The sequence below is a fragment of the Parasteatoda tepidariorum genome, chromosome 6, assembly GCF_982258835.1.
Source record: "Parasteatoda tepidariorum strain Cologne lab strain chromosome 6, Ptep-v5.0, whole genome shotgun sequence".
NCBI classification, from domain to species: Eukaryota; Metazoa; Arthropoda; class Arachnida; order Araneae; family Theridiidae; genus Parasteatoda; species Parasteatoda tepidariorum.
In genome coordinates, this window is record NC_141760.1 from 32473391 (window position 1) to 32494634 (window position 21244).

The 21244-nt window shown below is 27.1% G+C and overlaps 1 protein-coding gene across 1 annotated transcript in view; it reads left to right on the forward strand.

Moving 5' to 3' along the window:
- The first annotated feature begins 1503 nt into the window (after positions 1-1503).
- The window catches only part of LOC107453113 (uncharacterized), a 36292-nt gene continuing 16551 nt past the window's right edge, over positions 1504-21244 (forward strand). The window contains exons 1-2 of the mRNA XM_016069803.4: positions 1504-1944; positions 20245-20308. Of these exons, the coding sequence (XP_015925289.1) occupies positions 1849-1944; positions 20245-20308 (160 nt within the window). The 5' untranslated portion in view covers positions 1504-1848. The remainder of the gene's footprint in view (positions 1945-20244; positions 20309-21244) is intronic.

Below are 21244 nucleotides of genomic sequence, written 5' to 3' on the forward strand. Positions count from 1 at the left end.
GATATATTGCGCAAAAATCTGCCATTCCGAAGAAGACAAACTCTACTGTAAAAACATATTATTCAAAAATCTACAATCCCAAAGAAAACTTTTTAAATTGCGGAGAAATTTTATGCAAAAATCTTCCATCCCGAAGAAAGCGTAATACTGAAACAAACTGTAGAGTTATATTGAGGAGAACAGTAGAGTCATACTAAGCAAAACTGCTGAGTCAAATTATGCAAAACTGCAGAGTCATATTATGCAAAAATTTGCCATTCCAAAGAAAACGTAATATTAAAACAAACTGTTATATTGTGGAAAACAGTGGAGTCATATTATGCAAAACTACAGAGTCATATTACGCAAAAATCTACCATCCCAAAGAAAAGATATTAAATTCTAAAGGCATATTATTCAAAAATCTGCCATTCCAAAGAAGACTTTTTAATCTACAGAAAGATATTATGCAAAAATGTGCCATTCCGAAGAATGCGTATTAAACTGCAAAGTCATATTATGCAAAAATCTGCCATTCCAAAGAAGACTTTTTAATCTACAGAAAGATATTATGCAAAAATGTGCCATTCCGAAGAATGCGTATTAAACTGCAAAGTCATATTATGCAAAAATCTGCCATCGCAAAGAAAACATATCAAACTGCAAAAAAATGCTATGCAAAAATCTTCCATTCTGAAGAAAACGTAAAGAAATTTTATAAACTTTCAGAGACATATTATGCAAAACACTGCCATTCCTAAAAATACGTAACTCATTTCAGAAACTTATACTTTACCTACAATCTAAGAAAATCATTTTTATCTTATTAAAAACCTTTGCTGGTTTTAATTACTTTTTATGTAAAAATAAAGAACTATATTATTTTTCAGGATCACGCTTTATAAAGTTCGTTTTATAGAAATCATTTTCTGTAATTTCTTTTACTTCATAATTAACTTCAATTTCTACACTTCCATCGTTAATCATTAGCATCTATTTCTATAAAATTCATTTAAAGATTATGATTACATAATTCCTTTTTATAAACCAAATTCATGAGTAATTGCTTTTAAAAAAAGATTATTTTTATAATAATCATCAATATTTTTTAAATAAATTGTGAATCAGTATCCATATTTCCTAAAAAATAGCACTAAAACACTTCATAAAACCTATAACTGGAACAAAACATTGCATTTATATTCAGTAGAGGACGTTTCCAACTGCTGAAACATATTATGCGGAAATCTACACCAAATCTCGCTTCACTTGCGATTTATGGCTACTTTTTTCCCTTTTTGTCCCATTATTATTTTTATTTTTTTTAGATCAAATAGAAACAACAGCATCAAATGAATGATGACTTTTTTCACTCCATTCAACGCTATAACGGCGAAACAGGGCCAGTAGTAACAAGTCAAAAAAATGTATTCCATAATATCCTACATGATCATTATTATTTTTATTTTGACTGTAACCGCTTCGGAATAATTTCCTTTCATAAGAACCACTTGCTCAACGGAGTGTATCCAAAAAAGGAGTGTTATGTGCAACTGTTACCATTTCCTCCGTTTATGCATCTTCCAATAAATGTTCGAAAATCCATCTTTTCTCCGGCCGAATGGTTATAGACACCACTTTCTTGTTTTTACGTATTCTAAACAGGTAGGAAAAGGTAAAAATAATCGTTCTACCGTGAAATGTTCGAAAAGTTTTTGATGGGGGAAAAGATGAGTTGATGGAAGGTAAAGACGTTCGAAAGCGAAACAAAAACTGAAAGGTATTGGAACATACAATAACGCGATAGCGAGAAGCGGTGTTTATTTTTTTTTCTTTGTCGATTGCCTAAGAACTTGGAATATTTTTACGATGAAAGATTGGGATATATCAGTGCCTTACTTACTACCCAGGATTTCATCGCTTAAAAAATGTAGAAATAACACTATGCCAGCAAAGTTTCATAAGGTGAGTTTTTTGAAAACTTTTTATCCTTCGAAATAATTTTGAAATATTCTTATTAGGGTTCATCAGTTTTTGGAAACATATAATATTCTTGGATTAAATAAGAGTTAATTTAAGTAATTTTGAGATATTATTAGTTTATTAGTTTTTGTAATCATATTCTTGTGGTGAATAAAATTTGAAATCAATTATTTTTAATATGATGCATAAGATTTTTCTTATACTTTATTCCAAATTTTCTTTAAAGTTTTTTGAGAGTATATGAGAATTAAATATAGAGATGACAATAACGAACAAAAAAATCATTCAAATAAATGCATAGAATGAATAATACCACTTTAATTTACGACACATTTAAAGACATCGTGAAATGAAATATATTATCTAAGTAAGATTAAATAATTATCTATCACACTGTAATTTGATATTTTTTATAACTAGTATATTCAAAAACCTTATTTGATTCTTTTGTTAGAATATCAGTTAAACAAATTTTTTTGAGTATTAAAATTTTTTCTCACTTTAAAATATTTTAACCAAAATAATAAGTTACATAAATATTTCGTGAAATTGTAATAAGATATAATTTTAAAGAAATTAAATATGTTATTTCATTGTTATTTTAACTTTTGAAATATTTATGATTGGTTATTTATAATTGTTTGGATTATTTCTTCAACAAGTGATTTGTGTTTTGTTGAAATCCTTTTTTAGCTACGAACGTTTATTTTCATTACAAAATTCGGATAATAACCTTTGTAAGATATTAAGTAATCAAATAAAGAAAGATCCAAATCATCCATTGTTATATTGTAACGAATTTTACTAAATAACTTAATCAAATGAAACTTAGATGACTGTCACGGAGAAAAACATTGTGGTAAAATTACCATACTGTATAGTATTAACATTTCTAAAAACATTCAAAAAATTTAAAAATAAAAAACATAATTTTGGTTAATAAAACCAAAATGTGTGGTAAACCATTAATTTGGTAATTTCACCGTTCACATGGTAACGGTTTACGGGAAAATTTGTTACTTAAAAGTATAATTCTTATTAACACATTTAATAAAAATACAAATTTGAATAAAATTTAACTGATTAAGTAGTTTTAATACCTTGCTTTAAGATGTAATGATCAAATTACAAAATTTTGCCACATTTGCTAAATTTTATCACACATTATCAAATATTATTTTATTGTCAATTTACCACAATCATTTCCAAAGCACTTCGGTAAAAATTACCGAGCATTTTGCTGTGCACATAGAGATGACTATACTTTTTTTTCCAGTGCTGTTTGTATAGGACATATTAATGAAAGGAAACTGAAAAATATGGTTTTCTAGTAAATACTTTATAAATGTGAAAATTCGCATGTATTGTAGGTTTTACATCTTTAAATTGATATGACTTTAGTAACTATATATTTTTCTAATCAACAAAGTTATTTGAATATAATTTGATCAAAAATATATTTATTAAATTTTAAACTCTGTTAAATTTTTTAAAAAATAAGATTTTTTTTAATTCAATTTCTTTGGAACCATTTAACTGATTCGGCGCAAATGTTGTATTTTGCCATTCAAAATTACATTTTTTAAATAAAATAATGAAAAGAATTATGTAAAAAATTGTGCATTACAATTCAAATTTTTTTTTACTATTCACAAATAAAATAATAAAAATAAAATTTTTATTATGAGTTATATTTTGTATGGAATTATCTTCGGACAAACAAATATTATAATTGCATGCAAAAGTTTTTCGTTCGCTAAAAAAGTTCTTGAGATACGGCGAAATACGCAATAAGTAAAATTAACATAAAAGGGCCCAAACTTTGGACCGTTCTCCTGACCAAACTATGGCGACTATATTTCCCAGATTACTGCTATCCCCAATATTTTCAAAGTCAGAAATTCAATTTAATCAATAAAATAATGTGTTTATTCAGAGAAAATACACTTTTGTGTCTGATTTCGTAACTTAAAATTTACCTGCAGATTAAGAGACTCGACAAAACAAAAAATACCTAACAACAACAAACAAACATACCATTTAAATATATTCCTATTCATTATTTAACCGTTGGAAGTGCCCCACTGTTTAAATGTATTTTCTCCATTTCAATAAAGACGTTCTTCACTAATGAACAGCATGCACTCAGAATGCAGTTTCTGGCTTTCTAACAGGTTAAAAACCACCCGATACAAATAGTTGATTACATCACCCTGAGCAAAGAGTTGTAACAAAGTGAAAGAATAATCAAATGATTTAAAACAATGCTCTCTATTTGCAAATTAAATGAAAAGGTGCGGAGTTTTTAGATTAAATAGATTCGCTGCGAGATATTTCAAAATGCTTTATTTCGAACTGAACAATTAAGCAAATGAACTTTAAGAATAGAACCGTATTGCGGAATAGGGCGACGTATGTTTGTTCTCAGTATTTAAATAACCAAAATAATGAACTTATTTTTGTTTCATTTATTCCTTACTAATAGCGTTATTGCATTTAATAAACAACTGTTTGGTTTCGTTAAAGATCACTTTAACAGTTAAAACAATTACACCTCAGCATTAACTTTGGTAATACCACCTCCTTTAACTGATAATACATAAAATTTTGTTTTATATTACGGATAATTATCTGTTTAAATACGATAAAAGTATTTGGTAAATTGACAGCTATTAAAAGATACTAATTAAAAGATAATTCATTTTGTCTTACTTTTTTTCTATACAAAATCGTGAATATTGTTATGCTGTTATGTGTCAGCTCCAATATTTATTGTTAAGTGAAGGAATTTAATTTGTTCAACCACAGAATTAAACAATAAGCAATTAACAATTAATACAGAGTGTTAAACATTAATAAACAGTGAATGTAAAACAAAAGTAGCTGAAATACACTGTTACTACAGCTACGATAGCACAGTGGGTAAGACACCGAGCTGTCTCTTTCTTCCAGCAATTAAACAACTTCTGATATTATCAGTACCTGTTTGGTTGCCGTTCAAACTGTTCTGGTACTGATATTTTTAGTACCAGAATGAAAACTCGTTGGATTTCGATTGCATTTTTTTGTTTTTACTAGCTTAAATATTAATTTACGAAACTTTATGAGTGAAATTTCAATTTATATAATTTTTGACAAAATGCTTATTAACGCTCTGTTTTGTTTTAAAACTGTTTACAATTGTTTCATTTGCTATAAAGCATTCTTAATACGAGGAAAGATATTTTTTCAAGCAATGAATGTTTAAAAAAATTATCAAGTATATTTTTTTTAGAATAAAAGCCGTATTCGCTTATTTAAAAAATTTAGATTTATTTTGCACATGTAATTTTATTCCAAAGCAATTCATTCTATTATTCTTTAAAATACAATTTTTTGTTTTTACTTTTAATGCCATTTCCATTATTTTAGCATTTAAATTTTTTAAGACAAAACATGTTTTTTCTTTTCTCAAACAAAAACGAGTCTGACTGAAAAGAGTGACTTTGTCAAATTTAATTATTAATCATTCAAAGTCTTTAACTTTTAAAATTTAAAAAAAAGGGGAATTTTTTCAAGAAGTGTTTCTTTGAGTTAAAAGCATTAAAAGAAAGTAACAAACTAAAACACCAACGTAAACATCATTTCAGACACAGTTTTGTTAAGAAGTGAATGAAAAATTGGATTAAAATTCTTGGTAATTCATTAGATGAAATGAGCAAAGTATCATCTGAAACGTTCAAATAGTTCATTGTTCATCATGAACATTTTTTCGTCGTTCAAAGATTCTTCGCTCCAAATCTTAAAGATCGAATAAAATATCTCAGTTTTTTAAATATTCTTCAGATATTTGACGTTAAGATTCAATTAGTTTGGTATCTCTAGCATTCAGAAAGTGGATAACCCGTCTCATATGGCACGTGAAGTTCGATTACCACACTATGTGATAAACATTTCAAACGCACAACATGTAACTGACACCATTACATATTTACTCGGCAATCTAAAATTGACTTCACCTATTGACCAATTAATAGACAAAATGGTCGAACATGCCTGAAATTAGGAACGTAACACTTTCGGAGCAAAATCTTGAATCTAACTTTAGTAACCAACATACTTAGTAAATATTTGCATAAGAGCACCGTGTAAGCTGTGGTGCAAATTCTTAAAAACGAGTGACTGGTACGAAATGTAAATTTTTGCAATCTTACGGTGTGTATAAAAATAATGTTCTTTGAAACAATATCGCACTATTGTATTTTTTATGCGCAATCTGTACTTTTTATATAAAAATGCAAAATTACAATTTATTGTAATAAACGCTCTTCGAGTAAATTTTATTTCTAAATAAACTATACTCCCTTGTAAATTTTGGAGAGTATTGAATCATAATTTCATTCAAGCTTTTCAATTTTCTCCAATCTTTAAATTGTTTTGTGTGTGTTTTTAAACTTAATTAACTGAGCCATGGTGGCTCAGGAGATAGATCATTCACCTTCTAATTAAATGAACCAGGTTTGAATCTCGAAGATGACTGGTGGATACGAATTCTGCATCTGGCTCGCACCGACCACAGTGCTTACCTGAAATATCTTTAGTAGTAAACGGATCAGGATTAGAGTCCCCTTACCATCAGGCTAACAGTGAGAGGTTTTCGTAGTTTTCCTCTCCGTTTAACGCAAATGCTGTTTTGTTCCATCAAAAAGTCCTCCACGAAAGCAAATTTTTATCAATACTTGAACCAAGAGTTCCAAGAGAGTCTTCTGGATTGGGTTCAAAATTACAAGGCTACGGATTTGATCATTAGTAGTCGTAAGCCCAAAAGTTGGGTCGGCTTTTCAACAATAGTTATAAAAGGAAATAAAACTTTATTAATTCAACTTTTTAAACTTAATTAGCATGAGCGGACGCACTTTTTCAAGTAACATTCTATTAAAGTTACGGCAACTTCACTCAATGTAATTTTCAAGGCGCCGATTATAGTATTAAGGTGACATTGAACCTGATTTTCCGAGAATTCGGATTAGATTTCGGTCTTTAGGAGCATCTGAGAATTTTTTTTCATAAAAGATTTCTTTTCTGAATACTAAACATCTTTATCCTCTTTTTTTTCTAATCTGATTTCAAACATAATGATAATCTGAGTAAAACCAACTGTAAATTCTTTCACAAAAATGCGAAAGACCAAAGAAAATCCGATTTCAACACAAATGTAAGAAAGTGAGAAAGAAAAAATAATGTTTTAAATTCCCTAAGCCTAAATGAAGCTGAAAACCATCAAAACGTAAAACGAAAGTGATGTGACACTAATCGCTTTTAAAAATGGACACTTGATTTTACAAAGCCTATCCATTCTACTTTCGAGAATATATCAGAGCAATCTGTAAAGCCACGAAACTGTTCTTCACGCTAAATTACTCCACTTTCCCAACATCATTATCTATGGGCCACCAGAGGACTTTTCTCTTCATTATCTTCTACTAAAAGCAGTGATTACGCTTCGGTCTCTAGTGATACATTCAAAAATCTCATTTTTCGAATGAAATAGCTCAAATACCATCTTACCTTTAAAAGACGATATGCTCCGAGAATTTTCTAGGTCAAGAACTGCTCGTGAAACCTTGAAGCAGTGGGCAATCCATTATGATAACATTAAATAACGAGTGGTTGTTAAACGTAATGAAGGGTTATTTTTAAGAGACGTCACTGATTGCATTTGCAAACAAGGAAAACGATTTAAATAATAATAAGAATTGAAGAGAAAAAAAAGGAGATGGTCCTTATTTTAAATTACAACTCATGCGAAGACATTTTTTTCTGTATTTTTATGGGTTAGATTTGATTTAAATAATAAGTTATTTTCCATAAGAAAAATAGTATTCTTATTTTTTTAGACTAGTTTCCATACGGAGCCTGTTATTTAAATAATAAACGTTAAAAAATGCATTTTAAAAGTTATAGTTTGTGCCAAGTTCAAAGAACTTTGCTTTGGTATTGACATGCACTAACCAGAGGCTGAACTATATCACTTGACTATTATTATCCAATCAATTGCCGAAATAATGAGGTTGATAATGGCTACCAGTTGTTTTTGCTTGTTTACTTTAAAATGAAATGTATTCCAATTGGTTGCTACAGCTAATTAATTTATCATTAATGTATTTTTAGTAGGCAGATAAGTGAAACAATTTTAACTTGGAATCCTCTTTTGAGTCTAATTATTCATAAACTTTCTCTGGGGCAAGTATATGATCATTAAAGTTTTTGATAACGAAAATAAAATAAACTATTTACTCAGATCAACGACTGAAATAAGTTTCTTGTACAAAAAATATACTATTAAAGCCCAATTAAGAAACGAAAAATGTAGAACGTAGGAAGATAAAATAATAACATAAAGATAAAATTAAAAATTTAAAAACTTCGTAGTTGATATACATTGCAAACTGATTTTTGCATGGAACTAATAACCAAAACATTTTCAAAATGTTAATTTCTAGATAGCAAACTTGTTTTTATGTACATTTTTCAAAGAAACTAGCTCAGTCAATAACACCAAATTATTTTAGAGCGATCAGTTACACTAGGTCATCGTACAACTGTTATACCTGTTTTATTTAACAACGAATTTTCTGGTTTCATTTATATTCCTATTAAATTAATTAAATTCATAGTTTGGTTCATAATCAATGCTGAAAACATTTTAAAATATAGTTGTAAGAGTTGCTTATGTGTTTCGTAGCTTTTTTATGTACAACTACTTAATTAACCGAAACATTATTTTAAAGAGTGTTGAAAACTGGTATTAATTTTGGGATTGTAAGCTTATTCCAGAATTTTCATTAACGAAGAAGTAACGCACTCAATTGCGTAAGTTTATTTAAAAATATGTTGCCTCATTTTATTTTAATACAATCCCCACTCTCATCAGTTTGTTTTACAAAGTGCTGCACCTGTTTATCTTATCATTCATTTTTCTTGTTTCATTTATGAACCTCGTTTCAAAATTCATAATCGTCATTTGAATTATATCCACTGTTGGAAAAAAAAGTTTATGCATTTCTTGCATCAATGCTGAAAGAAAACACAAATAATTAAATTCGAAAAGGATAAAACTTCTTTAAAAAAAACGCGCTAAAAAGCAGCAGAAATTTCAGAAAAAAGTATCAATACAAGAAACGAATGAAATAAAAATAAAAATATGACCACCGAAGCCGACGTCTTCAGGGGGTACCGGCCTCGGTAGCCATTAAAAACAAAACCATTTCTATTTGAGGGAGAAGCAAATGCTTAAAAAATCTCCCTCAGTACCCCGATGGTTTTGTATAGAGGTCCAGGAAAAACAAGATACATTCAAAATAATTAACAAATTAAGAAAAGAAATCCTTCAAAGTCATCAGAAAAACTCACTAAGTCACAGGTCAAGCATCAACTTCAAAAGCAAGTAGAGGAAAAGAAAACACTAAGAACTGAAAAACCAACGCCCCCTATTATAATGCGCAGAAAAAGTTTAAAATGAAATGGAAAAAGTCAGGAGAAAGAAGTACGTAGACAAATTAATAGATTGCTTAACTGGGGCTGCTCAGTTAAGACTAGAATTGCGCCCTGTTAAAAGAAAGAATTATATAAAGACTTAGAAACCATCAATCATTTTATTAATTAAAAAATTAACATTACAAAAATTAAAAGGAAAATCATTTTTACTCAAATTATTTAAAAAATTATCCACAGCTTCCCGAAAACTTTCAACATTATTGCAAATTTTCTTGATCCTAACTAATTGTGAAAAAACAAGATTTTTGAATATTTTACTACACAAATTAGTTTTAAAGTTGCAGAAAAAAATAACATTAAAATTAAAAGCTTTTCTTTTATCAAACACACCAATTTTAATAAAACTGTTAACAATATCAATTTCAAAATCTAAATATTCAATATTAAAACAATTTTCATTAGTTTTTTTCAGGACCAAATCACCAGGATAAATACTATAAATAAAATTATAATCATCACAATTAAACAAAATCAAATCATCAATGTATCGGAAAGCATTAAGTTCTTTATGTTCAAGAAATTTAGCCTCAAAAAAATGCAAAAAAAAGTTGGCAAAAGCCCCAGAAAAGGAATTACCTTGTGGAATTCCAATAATTTGCTTATAAAAATCTAAACCATTAAAAAGAACATTCTCAAAAAGATTAAACTTGCATAAATCTAACCAGTTAAACTTATCAATTTTTTCATCAAATAAATACCTGTCATAAATACCTTCACAAATCTCAATAATCTGTCCATGTGGTATACTTGTATACAAATTTTCAAAATCAAAAGTGTTAATGCTGGAAATGTCATTATTATTAATAAAATCCAAAACTTCAACATTACTATCAATAACAATATTTTTCTCTTTTTTAATTTTAAGCAAAATAATTTTTAAAAAACTAAAAAACATTTTACTAATATCAGAATTATAACTATTAGTACCACATGCTATAAACCTAAATTTAATCTGATTTTTATGAAATTTAACAATTGGAAATAAATATGGAAATGTAATCCTATTTAACTTAAATTTTAATTTTTTACTAAATGCAATAATTCTTTTTTCAATGACTTTTTTATCTTCTTTTAATTTTAAATAAGTATTATTTGCATTATATTCCCCAATAATCAATTTTTTAAAAAAATTTCTTACATCATCTAGTATTTCTTGCATCAACTAATTAACCAAAGCATTTTAAGAAAATATAGTGAATCGTATAAACATCTTTAAACTCGAGATAGTGAACTCATTTGAATATACTTTTTTCAATGGAATTAACACAACCTAATTATACCAGATTGTTTTACAATTAACTGTTAAACTTTTTTGTTTTAAAACAACCTGTTTATTTTACAAAGCGTTATACCTGTTTATTTCAACAACCATTTTTCTTGTTTTATTTATAACCTTATAACATTATTCAGACTCGTAAGTTAATTCATAGTATATGTTACAAAAAAGTTAAATCTCGTTATTCTGTGTGGGGTTGCAACTTTTAAAGCAATTAACTATTTAATTGGCACACTATGACCAACTTAATGTAATATCTATTTGTCCCGATGCAGTAAGCTCTAGTGAGTGTTTTTCCCAACGAAAAGATAACGCAGCCAGTTCATTTTGCAAGGTAATAAGGCAGTTAATTTAATAACGTAATTTACCAGATTATTTTACAACGTACTGATGCATCAATTTATAGTAAAACAACTTTTCGCACCAGTTCGTTTTACAATGCACTATGCCTGTTAATTTACACAAAAAAAATTTCCTGTTTTACTCATTTTCTTATAACATTTCAGAATCGCAGTTTGATTCCTAATCTATAGTGAAAAAAAATTATTATAGTTCGTTGTGAATCGTAGGATTTTAATTCACTGCACTTTAATTCATCAGCTTATTTTACAACGTACTGTTCAATATATTGTAAAGCAAATAGTCGCGCCAATTCATTTTACGGTGCATTATGCTCGTTTAATAAAACAATATTTTTTCTTCTTTTACTTATACTCTTATAATATTTCAGAATCGTAGTTTGATTTATAGTCCTTACTGGAAAAATATTTATTGTATTTCTTTTGTGTATCGTTGGATTTTACAAGGCAGCTAATTAACCGAAACATTATGACCAAACGCAGTGTACTCTCTATACTGTGAAAAAAGTATGGGCGAAACTATCAGAAAATGATAATGTTTACCGTGTTTTTGGCTCTAATGGAACACCAAAAAGCTCTGTAATTTTTACGGAAGCATCGAGGTTGTGATTTTGGTAAAATCAGCAAACAAAATATGTTCGTATGATCTGTGATAAAATTTGGTAATTTTATCATGATACCTTAGAACAGACATAGAAGCCATTTATTCTATCAAATTTCTTCATTTCTGTATTTTTTAGTAAATGGGTGGTATTAGGAAGAATTTTGAAGACCAGAATTTTTGGTTAATTCTTGCCATTTGAAGGGAAAAATTATCAAACGAATAGTTTAAATACCGTTTATTTTGGTTTGTTTTATTAACCAGAATTATGTTGCATTTTTTTTCCAGAAATATCATTACCATACAGTAGGGTAATTTTACCATATTTTTTTCCACATGTATTTTTCCAATTTAACGTATTAAATTTCCTAGGAAAATTTATCACATTTATTCATGCAAGATTATTTTACCCCGTACTATTACACGAGTTTATTTTAACACAACCAGTAGCGCCATTTCATTATACAACGTGTTACTCCTGTTAATTTTAACAACGATATTTCTTGGTTTCTCTTATTACATTAATCATAACCATAGTATGATTCATGTTGCTGTAAGTTGCAAAAAAAAAGCATTGACTTGGTCCTTTTGTGCATCGTGGCATTTAAGGCCATAACCTAATTAACCGATGCACTCTAACAAAAAATAGTATACAATTTATTAATCTTGATACAGTAACCTCTTGGGAGCATTTTTCTCAGCGAAAAAATAACGCAGCCAGCTAATTTTACAACACAATACACCAGTTTAAGTTATAACGTAATACACCGTCTTGTTTTACAACGTACTGTTACACCAGTTCATTTTAAAACAACTAGTCACAAAAGTTTATTTTACAATCCATTATGCCTGATAATTAAAACAACATTCTTTTCTAGTTTTATTTATATTCTTATAACATCATTCAAAATCGTAGCTTGATTCATAGTCAGAACTGAAACTTTAAGATTATACTTTTAAGACTTAAGGCTACACTTGAAGATTGCACTTTTTTTTTCTATTTTAGCATATTTAAGGCAATTAACTAATTAACCGAGACAGCATGACAAAGCATACTGTACCATCTGTTAATCTCGTTACAGTAAGCTCTCACGAGTATTTTTCTAAACAAAGAGTCAATGCAGCGAGTTAAGTTTACAAAGTAATACGTCAGTTCATTTAACAACGTAATGAGCTAAGCTATGCGAAGATAGCCCCCGAAAATCAGGAAAATCAAAATTCAAACTACATTCGTTTGACCATTTTTTGACCACCTTTTAATTTTTTTGACCACCCTTATTTTGGACATAATCCTAAAAATTATATTCGGGGGCTAACTCCGCATTTTTACGCCAAATAAATAAAAATCAAATTTTTATATTCTATTCATTTGACCATTTTTGACCATAAATTTTTGTCAAAAGAAATTAAAAAGTGGTCATTTGTGGTCAAAAAGTAGTCAAATCAATACAATATAAAAATTTATTTTTATTTATTTGGCGTAAAAATGTGAAGTTTGTCCCCGAATTTAATTTTTAGGATTATGTCCAAAATAAGGGTGGTCAAAAAAATTAAAAGGTGATCATTTATGGTCAAAAAGTGATCAAACGAATGTAGTTTGAATTTTTGATTTACCTCATTTTTGGTGACTATCTTCGCATAGCTAATGAGCTAGTATAATTTACAATGTATTATTATACAAGAATAAATAAAAGAAAATATACAAAAAAAAAAAACCATTTATACTAGTTTATTTTAACAACACGTTATATGAGTTTATTTTAACAACACGTTATATGAGCTTATTTTAACAACACGTTATATGAGTTTATTTTAACAACAATATTTCTTATTTCATTTGTATTCTTATTACATCATTCAAAAACATTGGATTCCTGTTACAAAAAAAAATTATAATGTAGTTCCTTTTTCTTTATGAATCACAGCATTATCCCAGGAAACTAAATGTAATTAACCGAAACGTTGTGACAAAATGTAGTGTACTATTTATTAATCTCAAGATCGTAAACTCATTCTAGCATTTTCCCAAGGAAAGGATAAATAATTTTCAGAACCATCCATTCATCTTTCGATTTTAGTGACAGGGATGGTTATGTCCAGAAACCAAAGCGTGCCAAATCCAGTTCTCTTTAAAAGGAGTCTATGAATGTGAAGCTGTCAGAATGCGTCACGAATACTGAGAATAATTACATTCCCCAGTCACGCGATCCACAAATGAATTAAATTTAGACTCCCACAACCCATACGCTACACATGCCTCTTTTCCACCAGTTTTCTCAGTTCGTGTTTTAGAAAATGGATATTCTGACTTCATCTTCTTATTGTTGCTCTTTGAGATGCACAACGCATGATTGATTTTGGCTACTTGTTGAACTACATCTAGAAATATTTATTGCTGTTGACGAAGTTAATTGTTTTTGTTGCTTCCTTTTTTTTCTTGAACAAACAATATGTGAGCAACAATACATAATGTACTTACTAAATAAAGAAGACTGCTTAACTTGTAAAAGAATATAAACGCCACATAATAAAAACGTTTATGCGATAGATAAAACACAATTATTATCATGTTGGCATTTTTTTTTTCAATTTTACATTATTGTGAAAAATAATGCTCTCTAAATGATTAAAAATATAAGAGGAAAAAATAATCATTAATATTTTCAGCCATTTCGTCATCATAAATTAGTATTACACCCCACTGACAGTTTTATGTAGCAATTAATTCTCATTTTCTCTCCTCTTTTCTATAAGTTACAAATAAGCAAAATAGCATTATCTATAAATTTCGAAAAAAAAAAAATTTATATTAGTCTGTACTGATGATGACATTGCGTTAACAACTTTATTTATCAATTAATTCGCATTTCCTTTCTTCTTTTCTATAACTTACTAATATACTTAAATTTATTATCTATAAATTACAAATTGAAATTTGGACATTAATTTTTACTGATGATGACACCTTTGTTTTATTTTTATTTTATTCTCATTATTTTTATTCTCATTATTTATACTCTCTTTTTTCATTATACGTATGTTACAATGCTACAATACACTATAAAAATACCGGTTCAAATTATTGTAAAAAGCATTGGCACCAGACTAACTAATGCGTAAAATCCATTTTTGCCTTAACATTTTATACCGTGATTTTTACAGCAATATTTATTTAATTGAAGTTATTTTGCATTAAATATTACTGTAAAAGTTAGCTTCCATCAGACTTTTTCTTCCATAAAATTTTACTGTAAAAAGTACTGACATCCTCAGTACCAGTACTTTTTATTATAATTTGATCCGGAATTTTTTAAGACATGTATGTGTACGTCATGATAAATTTACATGTAAAATTGCATTACGCTAAACTTCAAATAAACTTTATTTGGTAATTTATTCTCATTATCTTTATTACTTTCTACTAATTACAAATACTTGTACGATCTGTAAATAACGAAATAAAATGGAAATTACAATTTAAACTTAGAGACACTACGCTGAAATTCATTTAATCTATTTAATTTAATCTGTCAAATAAATAATTTAATCTGTTAGTTTAATTCTCATTCGCATAAAATGCTTAACATTATGTATTTAATGATAGTTAGTTAATGTTAAACTAGTTAATGTTTAACTAGTTAATGTTAACCAAAGTTAATGTTCAACATTAACTTTAGTTTGAACTTATGGTGGAATTATTAGTGACCGCTACGCATTTGATACAAAGTAAAATTCCATTTGTTTCCCATATTTAAACTCCTACATGTTTCTGTATATATATAAAATTTTTCAGCTTCGTCTTACCTCAAAAACTATTCAACTGATTTTCCTTTTTCCTCCGTTAACAACTCAGAATCCTGTCTTGTGACAAGAACAGAGATTGCAAAAAAATTGCATCGTGTCAGTTTAACTATATGATTAAACTTTAATCATTTAGTAACAAGAAATAAATACTCACCAAATATGTTATAATCTGAAATGAAAAATATTTAAATTAAACAACGGACAATTAAAATTGATTCATTTAACTTAAAATTATTAATTACTTTAATGGCTATTTATAATATTTCACTAAAATGATACACTGTAAAAAATTCCGGTATTGAGGATGCCGGTACATTTTACCAATACATTTTTACCGTAAACTTTTTCAAAACAAAAAAACTTATACACCATAGTTTTATAGTAATAATTACTGCATAAACTCTGAAATTAAAGGAATATTACTGTAAATATTGTGATTTAAAATTTTATGGTGAAAATGGATTTAATAGTAAAATGGATTTTATTCGCAATTTTTTACAGTGTATCTTTACATTCACCTATTTTGTAAATGTTGCCCACCTCTTTCATATTTTACAAATTGTATAAATTTTTGGGCTTTTTTTAAGTTTGATTTATATTTGAATTATACAATTTATCAGATTAACTTAAAAACAATAGTAACATACTTTTTAGATCAAGTGTCTCGAGAAATTATCAATATTTTTTTTAAAATATAATCATTAAATCGGAAAAGTAAATTTTATTTTATTATCTATTTCAGGTGATTGAAATATCATTTTTATAAGCAAATATATCAAAAATGATAAGAACTACATAAATGATAAAATGATATCAGCGTCATATGAAAAGAACTTTTTAGTCATATAGAAGACAAAATATACCGATAAATTCTAAATGACTACCGAATGACAGCTTGAAATCATTTAATTGAAAAAAATTTAAATTTCTTTAAAAAAAAGGAATTTGTTTAAAAAAAGGAAATATGTTTTCAACTCTAATTTATTTCAAATCCAGTTCGATTTCGATATAAAATTTTTAATAGTTTAGCAGCGTGTGATAGTACAGTGAGAAAAGTATTGTAAAAACTACAAGAATAAGATCAAATTTATCGTGTTTCTGGCTCTATGAGAACATCATAAAAGCGCTTTGATAAAATTAACAAGAAAATATGATTTTTTTTTTTTAATGTGTGAAAAATTTGGTATGTGTGGAAAAATTTGGCAATTTTATCATGATACCTTAGAGCATGACATAAAAACCATTTATCCGGTTAAATTTACTTTTCAGTTTCGTATTTTTTACTAATTGTGAGATAATAAGATATATAATTTTGAAAAAATAATTTCCGGTAAACCTTTACCTTATGAACAAAAATTACCAAATGAATGGTTTAAGTACCGTATACTTAAATTTTGTTAACCAAAATTAATTTTTTTTTAATTTTTTTTTTTACAAGAAATGTCGTTACAGTCATTTTTTGTCAGTTCGGTAATTTCACCTGGGTTGTTTTCTCCGTGTAGTCAGATTTCGTGTTTAAATTTCTCGTATCCTTTTAATTTCTCGATTCAACTGAACTGAACTGTTATAAATTGTTAAAATAGTTCGTAAAATAGTTGTCAGTTAACTTTTCTATTCACTTTTTTTTTAAATAAAGATTTGTTTTTGATGTCTAATCTAGATTCTAAAATGCAGACAGGTGCTTTTGAAACTTATTACTCAAAAGATAAAATTTTTATCCTGTAGTTACTAAATTTAGCTTTTAAATTTCAACATTTTAAGACGCAAATATTAGAATTTCCTGTAATATGAATAATTGTAATCCTGTAATTTTAAATAAGGTTGAAAGCCTTATTTAAAACAACCCATACAACACAAATAGCACTTTGTCAGAAAACGAATGGAATTTGGCTGCTTAATTTATGAAAAAATGGTTGTTTTTAATAATTTTTAACATTACAATTAAACCGAAATAATAATTCCTTAAAGAACATCTTAACGTGTGAAACTCACATCACCTAACCATGACCAAGAAACTATCTATCTTTTAACGGCCATGGTAGGAAGGCCAAGCAATTTTGACCTCAGTCCGACGACGTAGACAGTGTGTGAGCTGGTACCCCGCCTTTTGAACTTCCATACCATAACCAAAGAAAGAACTTTCAGCCACGACAGATTTAACGTGCAAATACTGTTTTATCGAATATCAAGATTGACCTCACTACCCCCAGTTCCTCAACCAGCCGTGTGATAGCCGTCTTAACCGAATGTGTTACACATGTGTGACCATTTAAAGTAATTCATATTAAGGGTGTTAATAGCAGAGCACCTTGCATATTTTGAAGAAAAAAAATTATAAACAACTGGCAAAACTCATCAATGATAAATTGATTAGTATATAAATTAATAGAGATAATAAGGAGATTTTAAAGTTTTTATTTAATCTTGCTATTTTGAGTGAAATCAATCTAGAAGGAAAATAATCAAACTGATGGTAACCAGCAAATTATATATCAATACAGTGAACTATAAATATACTTTTTTTGAATTTCAAGAGACTATATTTGCATAACAATAGGGTTCGTGTGATAGGCTTTGCATAACAATAGGCTTAATTTGCATTTTTTTATATCTAAATGTGTTCTTCAAACTTGTAAAATATCAAAAAATGAAACAATAAAATGAGAAAAGATAATCTTTCTAACAAGATTAGTCGGGAATAGAAACAAAGAAGTGAAGATAGAAAGAAAAGCTTCTAACAAGTTGAAAGAGAACTCCCAATGCAACATGGAAAATCAAATAGAAAGCAAAAAATAAATAAATTTTATTCAAGAAGACAATTTTGCCAGAAAATGTTGCATTTGATTGGATCTAATCTTATTTTGATTACCGCTGAGGATGCATTGAGTTCAAAACATTATAAAATAAGCTTATTGTTTTAAGAGAAAGAGAAGAAGTTTTTTTTTTTTTTTTTTTGGTATTCTTTGTTTCATAGGCTATATATTCATGAAAATAATATTTTTACCTACAGACAGCTTTGATCTTTAATACAACTTTTTAATTGAAAAATTATTAATATTGTATGAATATTTTGTGCAGATTTGTTCTTGTAAATTTATTATTAATGACAGAGATAATCTTTACATCATTTGCAAAATATATTTTCTCTCTCTTCTTCCTAATTAATTCAGTTATTAACTGAAATGAATATTTTAAAAAAATATGCTTTGTTTTAATCTTTTATAAATTATTTAAAAATCGTAAGTTTTTATTAATACTTAAAAGCAAAGTGCAAACAAACATTTCTCACTTTATATATATATATATATATATATATATATATATATATATATATATATATATATATATATATATATATATATATATATATATATATATTAAGGAGTATTAACTTTTATTACTTTTATTAACTTAATATTAAACTTTTTTTATAGTAAGTCATTAGAAAGATTAATTAGTATTATTCTTGTTATTTTTATTCTAATTAATTATATTTTACTTTATTACTCTTTTAATTTATCATTTTTATTGCTCTGTTTGAAGTTGTTTTCTTTAATTTTTATTTTAAATGGCGTATTGTATTTTTTTATTTTATTTTTTTATTTTATTTTATACTTTAATTATTTTTAATTTCATTAACATTATTTTATATTTTAATAAAATTTCTTACTTCACGACCCAGCAATCTCTCTTTGATTTTTTTTTTAAATTCACTGTTATAAATTTAGGATTGAGTTAATATCTTTATTAAAACCTGAGTTAAATTTTTCATTCATTTTAGGCAATTTCAAATTTACTTCTTCAATTATAATTCGAAAATTCGTTTATTTTTCAACAACGGCGTGATTCTTCGTGGAGTGCTGTATGACTTTTTTCATTAAAAATAAAAAATTTCTATTAATTTTACGCATAATTTAACGCAAAATGCAATTCTCTTAAATTTACATTTTTGTCTTGAAATTTTATCCTTAAATATATTACTTTGAAATAAGTCTTTTTTAATGAAATTAAGTTGAAGCAATAACACAGAAGCAATAACATTATACGAAAATAAAATTTACTTCTACATTATAACGTTTATAGTAATTTATTATAGCCATAGCTATTATAAACTTTTGTCGCTAAAGAAAAGTACTATTTTTCAATAAAGCTTGAGAAATTTTTTAATCACGAGTTTGAGATGAAAGAGCTTATCTATGTTTGTATGGCCAGAAATAAAGTAAAAATATTCAGATTATTTCGTGTTTTATACAATACATTTTCACTATGTACTCATTCTTTGTATTTTTCATTTATTCTTTTTTATATTTCTTAAAAATTTTATGAAAGTTTAAACTAATTGAAAGGCAATCTAAAATTGGATAATTGATGTATTTATTTGAAAAAGAAGTAATCTTATAAATATTTTTCTTTCTTCGAAATAAAAATAACTTAATTCTAATAATCAGTAATCAGTTACAAAACGGTATAATAATCGGATTAATAATCAGTTAGAGAAAACATCTGAAAACTGATAATTTATCACGGTTAAAATTTAAATTTGACTTGTAATAAGAATTTTTACACAAGCACTTTCACTTTGAAAATGAATATTTTCGAAAGACAAAAGTAACAGAAAGTCGCATTAAAATTAAATAATAATATAAAATTATTAATATAAAATTGATTCGTAAAAAAATTTAACTAACATTTTTTTTTCATTGCAGCCTCCCCACAGAAATTCTAACATTCCTGAATTAAATACAAGATGGTCATCCTGGAGACGATCGGGTATGTTTGTTTTTTTTTTAATAAAATTTTTAAAAAAATATCAGGGAAAAGGAGTTAAGAATCTTTCATAACGCTGTGGAATGACCACCGTTAATAAAATCACTAGATTATTGAATTAGCCACTTTTTTTAATTTCAAATTTGCCAAAAAGAAATTATAATATTAAAAAAAATAAAACATTCATTTTATAAAATCATGAACGCCATTTCGAAAAATCAATTTTTTATAGGGCATATCTTTAAAAACATCAAAAGCTCAGCTTTCTCTTATATTTTCTCAATTTTTGAAAACATTTAAGAAGTACATTTCATTGGGCCCCCTACGAACGAAAATAACAATAACAATAACATAGTCAACAATAACATAAGTTACAATTACAGATTACACTTTTTAGGAAACTTGAAAGGTGAGAATTAAATTATAAAACAGAGTGCAAAGACATCCAAATGAAAACTGTTTATGATTTGAGAAAGGTTATAGAATGCTTATCATCATTCAATACCAATGATTTTCACACATTCAATAAGATAAATCTATCTGTGAGAAATGTGCTTTAAAAGGCACTTTGCAGCAAAGAAAAGAAAATACCGCTAACTACAAATATTTTTTCAAACTTTATTGACTTGGGCCGTGTTGAATCTTAAATTTTATATTTTGTCAATCAAACAAATGTACTAATATTTTTAAAAAAACTTTGAAAATTAAAAAAAAAATTACTTACCATCTTTAATTAAAGTGTCAAATGTAGCTTGAGCAAAAATAAAATTCAGTATTAGATTTTGCTTCAAGTGTTTTTGTAAAATTTATCTTTGAACGTTTTTCTTAATTATACCGGTATTATATTCCGGTTTATAAAATCAACCGCTTTATAAAATCTAAAGTTTCCAGAACGGACGTCGTTTTAATAAGCGGCGGGCACACTACCATAAATTTGCA